The sequence below is a fragment of the Leptonychotes weddellii genome, chromosome 8 (genome assembly GCF_054177405.1).
Source record: "Leptonychotes weddellii isolate Sample4059 chromosome 8, ASM5417740v2, whole genome shotgun sequence".
Classification (NCBI taxonomy): domain Eukaryota; kingdom Metazoa; phylum Chordata; class Mammalia; order Carnivora; family Phocidae; genus Leptonychotes; species Leptonychotes weddellii.
The window spans coordinates 115,743,142-115,760,891 of NC_138376.1; the positions used below are offsets into that span (position 1 = coordinate 115,743,142).

General features: G+C 40.7%; 1 protein-coding gene across 4 annotated transcripts in view; it reads right to left on the bottom strand.

The window, feature by feature from the left end:
- The window catches only part of KATNA1 (katanin catalytic subunit A1), a 33,701-nt gene that overhangs the window by 11,605 nt on the left and 4,346 nt on the right, over nucleotides 1–17,750 (bottom strand). For 3 of the 4 annotated variants that reach the window (XM_006735822.3, XM_081829134.1, XM_081829133.1), the window contains 3 exons: nucleotides 11,746–11,920; nucleotides 9,043–9,200; nucleotides 2,900–3,080 (listed from right to left, as the gene is read on the bottom strand). In XM_006735822.3, coding sequence (XP_006735885.1) covers nucleotides 2,900–3,080; nucleotides 9,043–9,200; nucleotides 11,746–11,907 — 501 coding nt within the window. In that variant the 5' untranslated portion in view covers nucleotides 11,908–11,920. The remainder of the gene's footprint in view (nucleotides 1–2,899; nucleotides 3,081–9,042; nucleotides 9,201–11,745; nucleotides 11,921–17,750) is intronic. The other variant, XM_031030714.2, reaches the window with a different exon arrangement.

Genomic DNA, 17,750 nt, shown 5'->3' on the forward strand with positions numbered 1-17,750 from the left:
AATTTCAAGTGTTGACGTTTTTGATAGGATTTTATTTAATTAGCTGAAATAGTACAATTTCTTTGAAGCACATATTGATTCAATAACCTGCTCTGAGTAAAAATGCTAACAACTACTAGTAGGTGAAACAGAGCAGGAGAAGGGCTAAAAAGAACACAGCCTCCTTCTTGTGCTCAAAATAATGTTAAAGATGAACCAATTACCCAGGAGATAAATACCCAGGTTTAAAACCAGTTATTGTAAAAGCTGGCAACATTATAAACCCAAAATCCAAATCCTTAATCTCAGGAAACAAACTGAGGGTTGCTGGAGTGGTGGGGGGTGGGAGGGATGGGGTGGCTGGGTGATAGACACTGGGGAGAGTATGTGCTATGGTGAGTGCTGTGAATTGTGTAAGACAGTTGAATCACAGACGTGTACCTCTGAAACAAATAATACATTATATGTTAAAAAAAAGAAGAAGATAGTAGGAAGGGAAAAATGAAGGGGGGGAAATCAGAGGGGGAGATGAACCATGAGAGACTATGGACTCTGAAAACAAACTGAGGGTTCTAGAGGGGAGGGGAGTGGGGGGACGGGTTAGCCCAGTGATGGGTATGAAAGAGGGCACATACTGCATGGAGCACTGGGTGTTATATGCAAACAATGAATCATGGAACACTACATCAAAAACTAATGATGTAATGTATGGTGATTAACATAAAAAAAGAGGAAAAAAAAAAGAATTCTGTTCTTTCTAGTCATCAGTTACTACCACTGTTAAGCATCTAATTATTCTATAATTACCTGAAATATATTAATCTGGTCTCCCCAAGTACAATTTCTCAACAATGGGTACATATTTTCAAGACACACTAGCTGACTCGGGGAGAAAACCTATTTTATACATTTGTTCTCTGGCTGTCCTATACCCCTCGCTCAAAGTCCTGAGGATTTTAGCAATTAAGCAGTCTACACTAAGCAGAGACACAGATAAGACCTCCTCTTATTGCAGCTAATCTTATGTTTATTTAGTATACTTTCTTCTCTTACTCTTTCTTGAAACAATAGAGAACCAAAGAGTGGTGGAAACACTATACGTTTTAAAACTGAAGGCTAAAATACTTTCACTGATAAACAAGAACTTTTTTCTTAAGTGAGTTTCCTTTTAAGGGATTTATTTTTGTCTTGATTTTAACCCAATATTTCTACTTTTGCATTGTATCCGTTAAGGAGCATTTTGAATGTAGTCGCCAACATCTGAAATATCTCATTAAACTTTTGAAAAAATGCAATAATAAAACTATTTAAGCAACAGTAAATACAGTAAAATCTCAGTTACCTGGAATGTGTGGGAAATAGTAACAGCTAACACTCACGAAGTATGTGCTGGGGGCCAGAAAAGATTATTGCACTTATCCTACGAAAACTCTAGGAGACAGGTGTTAAAATAATTCTATATATGAGGAAATAAAACTTAGGAAGACCAAACGGCTTATGGTAACACAGAGCAGAGTTGGTGCTTCAACGCAGGTCTACCTGTATCTAAAGCCCATGCTCTTAATCGTCATGCTATATTTTTGAAAAGCTTTGTATTTTCCTGCCTTACCAGCAAGATCATATTAATTTAAAATCTCTTGGACAACTGATTTGATTACTACTGTGCCAGAAAACGAGGAGGTACTCAGAGAATGATGAGTACATGTCAAAAAAGACATAGTGATCTAGTTTCAAAGGTCATCCCTTCAAATCTTAAACAATTTAAGCATCAAAAAGATAGCAACAGATTATAATTCACTGAATCAAATAAGAATCCATGACTCCATACTGATAACATTAAATAAAGAGAAAGAGATGAAGTTTTTCCTTACAGCAGGATGCCAATTAATGTAGAAGAAATAATAGCATTAGAAAATCATGATTTTTTAACTGCCCCAGGAATAACTGATTTAGGCAAGCATCACTGAATGCTAAAACAAGTAGATAAAATTTTGACGAGAAATAGGATATTTACAGTCTCAAGGTATCTCCCCCCAAATTAATATAAAGGGAGAAAGAGTAACTTTATAGTGGAAAGCCCAGGGAGACACCACCCTAACGAAGCACTCCAATTTATCACAAGTCACAGAACCAATAAACATCCTGTGTCTTCTTATACACTGTGAAGAACAAGACTTCCCTTCCATGGTATTCCTGCCCAAAATGCATACCCTTAATCTAATCACGAGGAAACATCAGAAAAGCCCAAACTGAGAGGCATTCTACAAAACAACTGGCCTGTACTCTTCAAAAATACCAAAGACCAAAAAAGAGAAAGGCTGAGAAAGTTTTCACATTAGAGAGATGAAAGAAACATGACAACCAAATGTAATGTATACTTCCCTACTGCGTCCTGGCACGGGGGCACAATGAGCTACGTATGTCAGCACTGGGATAACTAGCTGAATTTTATGAGGGTCTATGGATTGATACAACACTGTATCACTGTAAAATGTATGGCTTTTGACAACTGTATTGTGTTTATGTAAAAGAATGTCCAAGTACCTAGGAAATACACTCTAAAGTTTTTAAGGGTAAAAGGGCATGATATCTACAATTTACTCTCAATGCTGCAGGAAAAAAATGTATATAGAAAGTAGAAGATAAAGCAAAAGGGGCAAAATATTAATAATTGGTAAAACTGGGTAAATTTATACTGTTCTTGCAACCTGTCTCTGCAAGTCTGGAATTATCTCAAGATATAAAGATACAAAAAATACTCCAAAATATCTGTTTAATAGTGAGTGGGAAAAATCCCAGTCTAGGTGGAACATGACTAAGGTTCTAAGGTCGTTTCAATGACTAAAAATTATTAAAATTTATACAGTCTTCATTTTTATGGTTAATAAATATTTCATTTATGAAAACCAGTAACATTTACCTTTTCCTCTCTTCCTTTACTCTGTTCTTTCTTTTCCCGACAACGAACAGCTTTCCCTCTGTCGTTGTGAAGATTGTGTGCAGATGAACGGTGAACTCTGACGGTTGTACTTGGACGGTTACCGTGTGGCTTAGGGTCACTGTACTGAGGAGACTGGCGTTTTCTAGGTCCCGGTGAGGGTCTAATTAGACACAAGATCATGAAAATCATAATGAACTGGAGGTGGTCCAAAAACAGACGTACACATATCATGTGTAAGTTAGAGTCTATGAACTAAAGAGGCAATAACGGAACACAAGATAGCACTGAATGAACGAGTCACTGAAATCTAAGATCTGCTGTTTATATCTGACACAGCGGTCTGTGGTGATTTAACGAGAAGAATGGACTGCAGTACGGTTATATGGTAGAAATAATAGAAGGCAAGTGATCATCACCTCTCTTTTGAGAGGAAATCACTGGTGTACATCAAGGATGAATGACAACTTAGTGTGATTCTTAGAAACTGAAAAGACAGCAATTATCAAAGAGTTTTATCAAAAGAACCAGAACATAGCACAGGTACAGGATTCACATTTATCCACTGGTACATGTGCAAGCTGAAACTATTTTATTTAGAATATATCATAGTTCTCATATTTTAATTAATAAAATTAAATCATTTTCCCCGCTTAAAACACTGACATAACCACTGGCTGAGGACAGTCACAAGAAGTGATGTAGAGCGCTTTACGTTTACACACATCACCTCATGTCATCTTTATTTCTGCGGCAGGACTTGGACCTCTCAAATATTTCTCAGGCTCCTCGACTTGGCTGGGGCCATTAAAGTGAAAAATAAAAAAGGTAAAAGAGGCCTATCCTCAAATACCTCAAGTATAGTTAAGAAAAAGGTATGTAAAACTAGGCAAGTATGCCAGAAAATGTAAAAGAGACCAAGTGCTACAACCTCTAGAGGACAGAAAATAAACTGGGCCTGGAAACACAGGAGATGAACTAAACAAGAGGGTATAACTGCAGACAAGAAAATCAGTGTAGAAAAGCAAAAAAATCAAAATGAGCTTCATCTACATAAAGGTTTATAAAGACACTAACTATAGGCAATGGTGGGCATTCAGGGAGGGTACTGGACAGAGAAGGTGGTTCGGTAAGTAGAAAATCTCAACACTAGTTCAAGAGGCTTAGCTTTTAGCTAACTGCTGGCTGCAAAGGTTTTAGAAAGATGGGGCCAGTGCTGAGTAAGATACACCGATAAAGGAAACAGAAAGCCGGGGGATATTTGCAGGTTACAAATGTTATGGAGGCCTGAGATGAGTGCCTGGCCTAAGGCAATGAGCAATGGAAGTCTGAGAGATACACTATCAAAAAAGATACTCCTAGACATGGGAAGTTGAGAATGAGGATCTGGGGGGCGGCCTGGGTGGCTCAGTCGGTTAAGCGACTGCCTTCGGCTCAGGTCACGAACCCAGGGTCCTGGGATTGAGCCCCGCATGGGCTCACTGATCGACGGGGGGCTTGCTTCTCCCTCTGCCGCTTCCCCTGCTTGTGCTCGCCTGCTCTCTGTCAAATAAATAAATAAAATCTTGGGGCACCTGGGTGGCTCAGTCGTTAAGAGTCTGCCTTCGGCTCAGGTCATGATCCCAGCATCCTGGGATCGAGCCCCACATCGGTCTCCTTGCTCAGCAGGGAGCCTGCTTGTCCCTCTCCCACTCCCCCTGCTTGTGTTCCTGCTCTCGCTATCTCTCTCTCTGTCAAATAAATAAAATCTTTAAAAAAAAAATAAAAATAATAAAAATAAAATCTTAAAAAAAAAATAATGAGGATTTGGCAGAATGATAAAGACAAAAAGGAATGATGGGGGTTTGATTTTCGATTTAGACATCTGGATAGCCAAGTAGAGATATTCTTTTAAAATATGTATTCCCCTCTTACTAGAAAAATAATATAAAACAGACACTGAGATATAATCAAGTATAAGAATAAAAGTCACCTGTAACCCCATTACCCAGGGTTAGCCACTTAACATATTAGTCTATTTTCTTGTAGCTGTCTTTCATTTAAACAGAACTGGAACTGTTATATACACATGCATTCATATTTATCTCTGATCCTATCATAAGGCATTTCCTGTATCATTACCTCATAAATGGCTTTTAATGACTAGATGGCAGTTACATGTAAAATATGCCACATTTTATCCACTTCTTACTGTTAGGTATTCATTTCTCCAAAAACTAATTTACTGAAATATTATTATTGATTATTCTATGCACTGGGGATAAAAAAATTTCAAGTAAGTTTAATAAAACCTTTACCCTTAGGGACTTACATCCGTGTGTGTATATATGTGTGTGGAGAGGAGGCTTCAATGAAGACATAAACAGTACATCATATGATGTTATGTGCAGTCTAGAAAAATAAAGAAGGGTAGGAGCTCCCATTGGGGGAGCGGGGGTATTTCAGGTAGGGTGGTTGGAGATGGCCTTTCTGAGGTAACATTTAAGGTGAGACCTGAAGGAAACGAGAGAACAAGTCATCAAACATCTGAGCTGAAGGAAAGGCAAGTGCAAAGAACTGAAGTATCTGTGTGTTTGACCTGCTCGAGGAGGAAGAGAGTTGTAAGAACTCAGGTTCTAGAGGTAGTGTGGAACCGGACCGCATGTGCTGTTGAAGGATATGATGAAAACTTTGGGTTTTATTGTGAGATGAGATATCTGAGGGATGCTAAATGGCTTTTAAAAGACATTTTTAAATAATCACATTTAATAGCTTTGAAGCTATTTCTAATCTTTGCTCTAAAAGGCTCAGTGAACCTCCTTGTACAAACATTTCTGTGCATGACCATAGAGGAGACTGAATCTGTTCTTTAAATGGGACTAAAATCTAGCTGATGACAAGGTTAGAATCACTAACAGTTCAACAAAGAGTAGGTTCTCATAAGCATGAGTACAAATGAAGACTAACAAAACAAAAAGTTTTGAGGGCTATCCAGTTGAGGAAGCAAGTAAAATAAACTACAGGAATAAGCAAAGACGCAGCAAAGAAAGTCAAAGAGGAGAACTTTACAGTTAATAGTGATCCATCCAAGGCATTTAAGATAAGGGACAGAAAAAGATACTGAAGAAAGCAAAAAGCAATCAGAACGGAGACTAGGACTCATCATCATAGAATTTCCTAGATGAAGAGGCTCATGTAATTCAATTTCCTACCACTCCCAAGAGAGAATCCTCCTGCCTCTGCTTGTTAGATTGAGGTGACCAAATAACTCATTAAATTTGAGATGAACTAAATTTTCATTGGGCACATGTATTCATCGGAAAGTTCTTACCAATAAGTGAGAAAGGAGTTATAGGGCTGTTATGGACTGAATGTTTGTGTCCCCCAAAATTCATTATGTTAAATCCCCCATCCCCAGTGAGACCATTTAGAGTAAGGGAGTACTTAAAGTTAGGGGCACCTGGATGGCTCAGTCAGTAAAGCATGTGACTCTTGATCTCGGGTGGTGAGTTCAAGCCCCATGGTGGGCATGGAACCTACTTAAAAATAAATAAATAAATGAAATAAAGTTAAGTAAGGCCTTGATCTGAGGACTTCGTTCTTGTGAGAGACACCAGGGAGCTTGATTATTCCCAAAGACAGAGACAAGGCAGCTGTCTGTTTGGAAGAGTCCTCAGGAACCAAACTAGCTAGCACCTTGATCTTGGACCTTTAGCCTCCAGAACTGTGAGAAATAAAGACATAAATTTCTGGGGCACCTGGGTGGCTCAGTCGTTAAGTGTCTGCCTTTGGCTCAGGTCATGATCCCAGGGTCCTGGGATCGAGCCCCGCATCCGGCTCCCTGCTCGGCGGGAAGCCTGCTTCTCCCTCTCCCACTCTCTCTGCTTGTGTTCCCTCTCTTGCTGTCTCTCTGTCAAATAAATAAATAAAAATCTTTAAAAAAAAAAAAGGAATAAAGTATTTTTCAATTAAAAACCGTGTTTTTTAGACATAATCCTATACACTTAATAGATTACAGTATAGTGTAAATAACTTCTATGTGCACACTGGGAAACCAAAATACTTACTTGACTTTGTTTACTGTGATACTTTATTGTGGTGGTCTGGACCTGAACCTACAATATCTCCTAGGTATGCCTGTGTTGTGTCAGACTCTCTGGGAGTGGAAACCCTGAATCCACATTTTAATAAGTGCCCCAAGAGATCTTTAGGTATACTAGAGTTTGAGAATAACTGGTATGGCAGAGAATGCCAGCTTTGTAATCAAATATATCTGTGTTCAAATTCTAGCTCCACCAGTTATTAGCTTTGTGATAATGGGGGAAAGTTACCTAGCTTCACTGTACATCAAACTATCTTATCTGAAATATAAAGAACACATGACTTATTTGAAAGGCTAACTGTGAATAAATGAAATAACATGTGTAGCCTCTAATGTGCTTAGGACACATGAGCACTCAACATCTAGCACCTATCATAAAATACAATCAAGGGCGCCTGGGTGGCTCAGTTGGTTAAGCGACTGCCTTCGGCTCAGGTCATGATCCTGGAGTCCCTGGATCGAGTCCTGCATCGGGCTCCCTGCTCGGCAGGGAGTCTGCTTCTCCCTCTGACCCTAACCCCTCTCATGTGCTCTCTCTCATTCTCTCTCTCTCAAATAAATAAATAAAATCTTTAAAAAAAAAAAAATAAAAATAAAATAAAATACAATCAAGAATTGAGAGTTACAGGGGCGTCTGGCTGGCTCAGTCGGTTAAGCGTCTGCCTTTGGCTCAGGTCATGATCTCAGGGTCCTGGGATCGAGCCCCGCATCGGGCTCCCTGCTCAGCAGGGAATTGCTTCTCCCTCTCCCGCTCCCCCTGCTTGTGTTTCTGCTCTCGCTAACTCTCTCTCTCTCAAATAAATAAATAAAATCTTTAAAAAAAAAAAAAGAATTGAGAGTTACAAATGACAATGTGAAACTGAAAAACACCTGAACAATGTCTTCCTTAGTGCAAGGTTCTCAAACTGATTAGGGGGCAAAGGACCTGCAAGTCAGTGTTTTTTGTAGAATGCTATTATACACTCACATGTTTAAGTCCACAATACAAACTAGGAAATCTATTACGTGAGTGGAATAGACAAGTAACATCCATCTGATCCCTGTCAGTAAAAAATATGCAGTGAAACTAAACACTACTGGCTGTGTAGAGAATTTCAGTAAATATCACTTTCACTAATTGTTCATTTGCCAGCTCCAGGTAATAGGAAGCGGAGGGAAAAAGTGCCGAAGACAAACCTAAAATATGGGTGGTCTCGTTGGCTCAGTTGGTTAAGCGACTGCCTTCAGCTCAGGTCATGATCCCGGAGTCCTGGGATCGAGTCCCACATTGGGCTCCCTGCTCAGCAGGGAGTCTGCTTCTCCCTCTGACCCTCTCCCCTCTCATGCTCTCTCTCAAATAAATAATCTTTAAAAAAAAAACAAAAACCTTAAAACAGAGAACATTTTATCCTTTTCTTCCTGTGAATTAAAAAGCCCATTTTTCATTTTAACAATTTTGATGAACAGCAGTATTCTGTGATAGCCTGTTTGAGAACCAGTGTTTTAATCTAACTCCCTCACTTTACGTTAAAAAATCTGAAGCCTAGAGAGGTTACTTTTTTTTTTTTTAAGATTTTATTTATTTGATAGAGACAGCGAGAGCGGGAACACAGCAGGAGTGGGAGAGGGAGACGCAGGCTTCCCGCTGAGCAGGGAGCCCGATGCGAGTTCGATCCCAGGACACTGGGATCATGACCTGAGATGAAGGGAGACTCTTAGCAACTGAGCCACCCTGGCGCCCAAAAGGTTACATATTTTTTCCAAAACTACAGATAGTGGCAAAGAGAGATCGAGAGCTCAGATATTTCAATTCCCAGCTCCTTCTATAAGATAATGTTGTCTCCACTACTGTAAACTCATTCACAAAAGCATATTTTTGGGTTATTTCCACCTAAGTTTAATTTATCAATATGGGTCATAGTTACATGATATACAACATAAGAGTTCTAAAAGGTATTCAGTAAAAAACCTCCCGTTCCTGTCTCTCGGCCACCCAGCGCTCCTAGATATAGCCAAAGCTATTAGTTTCCTGGGCTAATCTGTTTCTTAAAAGGTCTCGACTTACCTTCGTTCAACAGGTACAGGCAAGGACCAGACTTCCCCTTCAGAGGCTGGAAGCTCATGTTGTGCAGCTTTCAGTGGAGTGTTGTCTAGCTTAAAGCTCTCCAGTGTTTTCATAATATCCTTAACATGTTTAGCTTCCACATTTATTTCCTGCCAAACCTGGTTTCAAAGGAGAATATGGCTCTTTAAATATCGGTAACCAATAAATCACTGCCAAGATTAAACCAGGGCCATTTATTAGAGATGTTGGAAACTTCTAGTTTGACATCAGTTATCCCATAAATCACGCCAAAATATTGCTGAAATTTTAAGGATGGTTCATTAAGTTTTTGTTTTCAATTGCAAGAGAAAATGAATTAAATATTCTGACCAATTAAACCATGTTACTAACTTACGGTTCGTATTCAAACTGCATAATATATTGAAGTTAGCTTTAACTTTCTTTTCGGAACTTTTGATAAAAATAATCCTTTTGTAAATTGCTTCTTTGATGTTTTTTATGCTATGTTACTGGACTTTTAAAATGGTGATGAGAGGGGCGCCTGGGTGGCTCAGTCGTTAAGCGTCTGCCTTCGGCTCAGGTCATGATCTCAGGGTCCTGGGATCGAGCCCCACATCGGGCTCTGCTCGGCGGAGAGCCTGCTTCTCCCTCTCCCACTCCCCCTGCTTGTGTTCCCTCTCTCGCTGTGTCTCTGTCAAATAAATAAAATCTTTAAAAAAAAAAAATGGTGATGAGAATGCACTAATTTCATAGATCATTAATGGACTGAAACCCACAGTTTGAAAAATATGGCTTCATATGACAAATGGCCCAAATCACATATAGCCAAGATTTTTTTTAAGCATTCTTGACTCAATTTATAAATAATATATATAAAATATTGAAAAAAAGCTGGTAATGTTTGGTTTTAAAACTAAATGATTTAAGTATCTTTACAAGAAAAGCGTAGACTTTTGGGGTGCCTGGGTGGCTCAGTCAGTTGTGTCCCACTCTCTCGGTTTTGGCTCAGGTCATGATCTCATGTTGTGGGATAGAGCCCTGTGTTGGGCTCTGTGCTCAGCAGGGAGTTTGCTTTCCCTCTTCCTCTGCCCCCCCTCCCCTGCTCATGTGTGCACTCTACTCTCTAAAAATAAATTAACAGGGGTGCCTGGGTGGCTTAGTTGGTTGAGTGTCAGGCTCTGGATTTTGGCTCAGGTCATGATCTCAGGGCTGTGAGATTGAGCCCCACGTCTGGCTCCAACTAAGCCACCCAGGCATTTAGCAGGGAGTCTGCTTGAGATTCTTTCTCCCTCTGCCCCTCTCCCTCCTGCCCACCCCCTGCCTCAAATAAATAAATAAATCTTAAAGAAAAAAAAGCTTAGGGGCGCCTGGGTGGCTCAGTCGTTAAGCGTCTGCCTTCGGCTCAGGTCATGATCCCAGGGTGCTGGGATCGAGCCCCGCATCGGGCTCCCTGCTCGGCAGGAAGCCTGCTTCTCCCTCTCCCACTCCCCCTGCTTGTGTTCCCTCTCTCGCTGTCTCTCTGTCAAATAAATAAATAAAATCTTTAAAAAAAAAAAAAAGAAAAAGAAAAAAAAAGCTTAGACTTTTAAAATAAAAGTCTCCAGCCCACAGGGGCGCCTGAGTGGCTCAGTCAGTTAAGTGTCCAACTCTTGATCTCAGCTCACGTTTTGATCTCAGGTTGTGAGTTCAAGCCCCACCTTGGGCTCCATGATGGGTGTGTAGCCTACTTGAAAAAAAAAGTCTCCAGCCAATGAACATAAATCTTTCAGTGACAAATTTAAGACTCTTTATGAAATAAAATACTTTCCTCTTCTGATAATGTAAGGGATATGCAGAGGCAGATTAAGGAAAAAGGTTTAAGTTCAAAGAGGTAGGATATTTCTCTCAAAGAAATTAAGTACAAAAATGGAATACTATCAAAAAAGCAGTTTAGCAGAATCTGTGGGATAACATTCTACTGAGAAGAACAGCTCAAAAAGACTATTAAATTCTGTAACTTTTTTTTTTAAGGATTTTATATATTTATTTGACAGAGAGAGACAGCGAGAGTGGGAACACAACCAGGAGTGGGAAAGGGAGAAGCAGGCCTCCCGTGGAGCGGGGAGCCCGATGCGGGGCTCGATCCCAGGACCCTGGGACCATGACCTGAGCCGAAAGCAGACGCTTAATGGCTGAACCACCCAGGTGCCCCAAATTCTGTAACATTTCTTTCCTCTGTGATGTAGCTGAAACTTGTTAGAAATGCCACCTTCAAGTGGACTTGTATTTCCATCTGTAAATTTGTACTGGTCCCCAGTGACTAACATTCCTCATATGGGATTCAAATATGGTCTGCTTTAGAATATTCTACAGAAAATACTGTAGCCATGAGATTCAGCTGTCATCTGCAGTTTCAATAATGGCTTAATAAAGTCAATTCTGATTTTAACAGGTAAAAAAATGTGATATAGAAAAATATGTCAAAACCATTTTTTTTAATCTATTAGATTCCAACAACTAAAACTGAGTAGAACTCACAATAGTGATGACAGTGAATATGGACTATTACTAATATAACAAATCAAATTTCAAGTAACATTATATACAAATCCACGTAACGTGTATGGTTATACACTCTTCACGTGTAACTGCAAAGGACAGTGACGATCTCTTTAAGTCTTCTGAGTACTGAAACCACTAAACACACAGCAGCACAAGTCTCACCTGTTGCCATTTCTGCTGGAGATAGGTATCTTTGACCGAGTACAGATATTTGTTCATCTGGTCAAGAACGCCCTGATAATACACCATCGCAGAGTCATAGTTGCCCAGCAGCGCATACTCACGGGCCAATTTTACATTCTCACTAATCATAACAAGACTCATGCTCAATCGTAAGCTAAAAAAAAAAAAAAAGAAAGAAAGAAAGAAATATTATATGTCTCCTAAAAATAAGTATACAAAGACCTTCTCTAAAGTATACTTTGCAGGGCTCCTTCAAGAAGCTCACAATCACACACACTACACTTTCCATCTCCATTTGCTCAAGCATTTTCTCCTCCTTCAAAGAAAGTTCTTGGTTCCCACAAGCAAACCCCACCCAGCTCAGAGGGCAGTTCTCCCAGCATGTCTACCCTCTGAACTTCTCAGTCTAAAATAAACTCTCCCCCTTCTAAAACCCCCTGGCGCTTTACCTGGACCTTTCACTCAAGGCACCTGTCTACTCTGAATTATAGTTACTCATCTATATGCATCTTATCTCTACCTAGAGAGCAGGATTTATATCTGAAAGGTATGAGACTGTATGCTCAGTGCATGACACACAAATCTTTTTTTTTTAAAGATTTTATTTTTTGGGGCGCCTGGGTGGCTCAGTCGTTAAGCGTCTGCCTTCGGCTCGGGTCATGATCCCAGGGTCCTGGGATCGAGCCCCGCGTCCGGCTCCCTGCTCAGCGGGAAGCCTGCTTCTCCCTCTCCCACTCCCCCTGCTTGTGTCCCCTCTCTCGCTGTGTCTCTCTCTGTCAAATAAATAAATAAAATCTTTAAAAAAAAAAAAAAGATTTTATTTATTTTTTGACAGAGACAGCGAGAGAGGGAACACAAGCAGGGGAAGTGGGGGGAGAAGCAGGCTTCCCGCTGAGCAGAGAGCCCGATGCGGGGCTCCACCCCAGGACCCTGGGATCATGACCTGAGCCGAAGGCAGACGCTTAACTACTGAGCCACCTAGGCGCCCCATGACACACAAGTCTTACTGAGCATCTGAAGAACAAATGCACCATGTCAGATACAGTTTTTGGAAGGCAGTGTGGAACAGCAGAAAGCACATGCGTTTCAAAGTAAGATATTCTTGGTTAGAATTATAATTCTGCCACCCTGGTCAAGTCCCTTAACTTTTCTAAGCTTCGGTTTTTCAATATGTAAAACTGAGATAGTAACTACTTCCAAGACTTGCATTACAAGGAATAAATGTCTATTTAAAGTACCTAGCATACTACTTGGCAAATAATAGCATGTCAATAAATGCTAACTGCATCCTCCCTGGAACTTGCTATATATGAGAACCAAGCACAGTCTTTGTATTAGCAGGATATGGATATATGGATGTGGATATAAAGCATCAGAAGTAGGCACTTGATAAATGTCAGCTCTATTGATGTTGACAATTACTATTATTTATTAACTGTACATAGCATGGTTTAGTTGAAAGTCTGAAAGATCTGCATATTTTTGAGAGAGCAATAAGTTAGGGTTGTGGCTTTCAAAATAAAAAGAAATTTGAAACACATGGTGAAAGAAATGCTCAGTTAATATGAAGTTTCAAGGTGGTGGAACTAAAAAATGAAGGAATCGTGAAAAGATCACAGGAAAGCTGAGAAGAGATAGATGCATGAAGGAAAAATTAAGGATCATTTTTTTTTACTCCTTTTGTTTGTCAGTGGGATATTCAAACAGATATATTTCATAGATGAACAGAGAAAACTTCAACGTGGGGACCTCTCTACCTAGCTTAATTTAATCTAGCCAGAGGCATTTCCTAAAACTGTGGTTTTTGACACCTCCCTCCCTCACCGTGCACCTATGGTTAAGGTCAAGTGATGCAACAGAGTTTAAGTCCCATAGAGACCACTATGGCTCTTATGTTTTTTATTATTTAAATCCTTCGTTCAGGGAGGAGGTTTTCTGTGAAAAAGCATGCCAAACAAACTTCCTGAGTTTAATTTAATGTAGATTGTTCAGCTGGCACACAGAGCAGGCCAACCAGGAATATCTAACACTATGTGTTACACACAGGACCAAAAAGATATTCTACCAAACAGACAAAAGATTGTCTACAAATAGACAAGAGAAGGTAATCATATCCACACAGCCCAGAATTAGAGGACTGCATAAATCAAGATTAATGGGAAATGCTGGCGGGCAGAAGAGTTACAAACCAGTACTGCTATCCATACCAGAGCAGAAGAGGGAGGGTACTATGCTCCTCAGGACAGAGATTAGAGAAGATGGGATCACAACCTCAATGGAGAAGCAGAGATGTCAAAATCACACCAACAGCCTCAGGCTTCTGTTCTCGGCCAGTCCTTGGCAGTTCTCATTTCTAACCAGCTAAAGGTACAACTGCTGCACCTCTACCCAGTTAGGTTTGATTAATACATGTCATGTATATTTATTATGATCTTTAAACCCAAACATCTTGAATCTCAGTATCAGGTTCAATTCCTAAGTACAAGGCAAGCCAGGAAGCCAAGATAGCGACTGGCCCCCTTCCCGAAAACCAATCCTAGAAGAGCCACAGTTGATTCGTAGAAGGTTGATGGATCCTAGAACTGAATATAAAGTTCAGAAAAACACTGAAATAATAGATGATGATTTGGGTCCTAGTGTGTGGGAAAGTACAAGGCAGCTCAGAGGGAAATAGGGCCAGGTTAGAGTTTCTAACTGTGCCTTTTCTGAGGTCTGTTGTCCTGCCATCCTTGCTCACCCTCCCCACACTTTCCACTGCAGGACAGAGAAGCAGCAGTGCAAGCCCAGTCCCTGATGGAGATAGCAGGATACATCACGGCAAAGCCAGGCCTGGACAGAGTGGGGAGCTGATAAAAACAGAGGTCAACAGGACAGCTCTTGTGAGTGGTCTCCTGCTGGCACTCTCCCACTCAGGTTAGGCTAGATGGGAACAACTGAGAAAGACAGTTCTTAGGAAGATCAGTTCCCAGGCTGAGAATCCCTTCTGGCATACAATCGGGACATCAGGAAGCGATGAGGGGTGGCTGAAGATGACTGCAGATTCACCACATCCCACCACCATAAGAAAGCATGATAATAATTGAGCTAAGCTCAATTCAGGAAGCTAGAAAAAGACTAACAAAGCAGACTGAAAAGCACAAGAAGGGAGGAGCTAAAGGGCCAAATTTAAATAAAAACTAAAGGGCACCTGGCTGGCTCAGTTGGTGTAGCATTTGACTCTTGATCTCCGGGATGTGCTTTCAAGCCCCACGTTGGGTGTGGAGATTATTTACAAATAAAATCTTACAAAAAGAAAGAAAAGAGAAAGAAAACCCCAAAACACTGGAAAAGACTTAAAAAATCAAACTATGGGTCATTTAAAAATTGAGAAACAAATCTTGGCAAAACTGATAAAGGAAAAGAAAAAAGAACATGCAGGGACGCCTGGGTGGCTCAGCGTCTGCCTTCGGCTCAGGTCATGACTCCAGGGAACTGGGACTGAACCCCACCTTGGCCTCCCTGCTCCGAGGGAAGCCTGCTTCTCCCTCCCCCACTTCCCCGCTTGTGTTCCCTCTCTCGCTGTCTCTGTCAAAAATAAATAAAATCTTAAAAAAAAAAAAAAAAGAACATGCAAATAAACAAAACAGAATGAAAAAGAGAAAATAACTAGACGGATCTGAGTTGAAAGAAAATGAAATTTTGGGGGCACCTGGGTGGCTCATTGGGTTAAGCGACTGCCTTTGGCTCAGGTCATGACCCTGGGGTCCCAGGATCAAGCCCAGGATCAAGCCCCGCATTGCATCGCATCAGGTTCCCTGTTCCGAAGGGGTCCTGCTTCTTCTCCTTCTGCCTGCCGCTCCCCCTGCTTATGCTGTCAAATAAATAAAATCTTAAAAAAAAAAAAAAAAGATAAAAAAATTTTTTTTAAGATTTTATTTATTTATATGAGAGAGACAATGAGGGGGGAAGGATCAGAAGGAGAAGACTTCCCGCTGAGCGGGGAGCCTGGTATAGGACTCTGGGACTCTGTATGTATGTAGGATCCTGGGACTCTAGGATCATGACCTGAGCTGAAGGCACACACTTAACCAACTGAGCCGCCAGGTGCCGGAAATTTTTTTCTCCTTTAAAAATTTTTCTTCTCTGGGCGCCTGGGTGGCTCAGTTGGTTGGGCGGCTGCCTTCGGCTCAGGTCATGATCCTGGAGTCCCGGGATCGAGTCCCGCATCGGGCTCCCTGCTCGGCGGGGAGTCTGCTTCTCCCTCTGACTCTCCTCCTTCTCATGTGCTCTCTCTCATTCTCTCTCTCTCTCAAATAAATAAATAAAAAAAAAAAAAAAAAAAATTTTTCTTCTCTTATTTCCTGGAAAATGGAGTTTTAATGAAAGACCTCTACCTTTGAAAGGCTTCAGGTCCAGAGGATTTTTTATAGGTGGGTTCTACCTACCTTCTAAACAGAAAGTAATTCTAATCACATAAAAGTTGACTGAGAAAACAAGGGAAAAACTGACCAACTCTTTTTAGGAGGCTGGGCTCACCTCAATTTAAATTGAATAATATTCAGAACAATATAAAGCCCGTTTTGCTTATGAACATATAGATGTGGAAATCCAAAATAGGAGCTAAATTTTTCAAAGGACACACACACTCTCTCTGATCAAGAATATTTACTGCAGAGGGGTGCCTAGGTGGCTCAGTAGGTTGAGTGTCCACCTCTTGGTTTCACAGCTCAGGTCATGATCTGGGGATGCTGGGGTGAGCTCCTGAGCTCCGCAGGGAGTCTGCTTGGGGTCCTCTCCCTCCCTTGCCCCTCCCCTGTCCTCTCTAGGATAAATGAATAAATCTTAAAAAAAAAAAGATTTACTGCAGGAATGCAAGGATAATTTAAGATCAGAAAATCCATCCTTATAATTCCCCATACTAATGGACAAAAGGACTTCATATAGAAACAAGTAAAGAGCATAAAGGACAATTCAAGAAAAAGAAAAGCCAAATGGCTAAAAGTACAGATCCTATTAACAGATAAATGCAAATGAAAGCAATCAGAGACCCTCTTATACATTCACCAGATTAAAAACAAATTAGTAACTCCAATAATACTAAGTCTTGGCAAGGATTTGGGAAAAAGGAAACCCTCACATACAATTTGTAGACATAAACTGGTATAGTTATTTTGGAGAGCAATCTGGCAGTCCTTAGAGAAGTTGCATATGCATATATCCTATGACCCAGCAATCCCACTCTTCTGTAAATATTCCAGAGAAAGTCTCACACAGACCACAGAGACTTGTTTTGGAATGTTAATGACAGAACTGTTTGAGAAATGAAGGAGTTGGAGGTAATCAATCTAGTCCCTGCTAGAGAAATGGGTAAGAAAATGTGCTGGAGGAGTGCCTGGGTGGCTCAGTCAGTTGAGCCTCTGCCTTTGGCTCAGGTCATGATCATCTCAGGGTCCTGGGATCAAGCCCTGCATTGGGCTCCCTGCTCGGTGGGGAGTCTGCTTCTCCCTCTCCCTCTGCCATTCCCCCACTGCTTGTGCTTGCTCTCTCTCTCCCCCTTTCTGTCAAATAAATAAATAAAATCTTAAAAAAAAAAAAAAAAGAAAAGAAAATGTGCTGGATGCATACTCTGGAATACCATGAAGAAGATGGAAGCAATTAACAAAATTTACAAATAGCAACATGCACAGATCATCGAAAAACAGGGTTGGGTAAAAAAAAAAAAAAAAAGCCTTAGATACAGAACAAGATCTAGATTACAATACCATTTTATAAATTCAAAAAATACATATGCTATACAAAACACTCTTTTGGGGCGCCTGGGTGGCTCAGTTGGTTAAGCGACTGCCTTCGGCTCAGGTCATGATCCTGGAGTCCCGGGATCGAGTCCCACATCGGGCTCCCTGCTCAGCAGGGGGTCTGCTTCTCCCTCTGCCCTCTTCCCTCTCGTGCTCTCTGTCTCTCATTCTCTCTCTCTCAAATAAATAAATAAAATCTTAAAAAAAAAA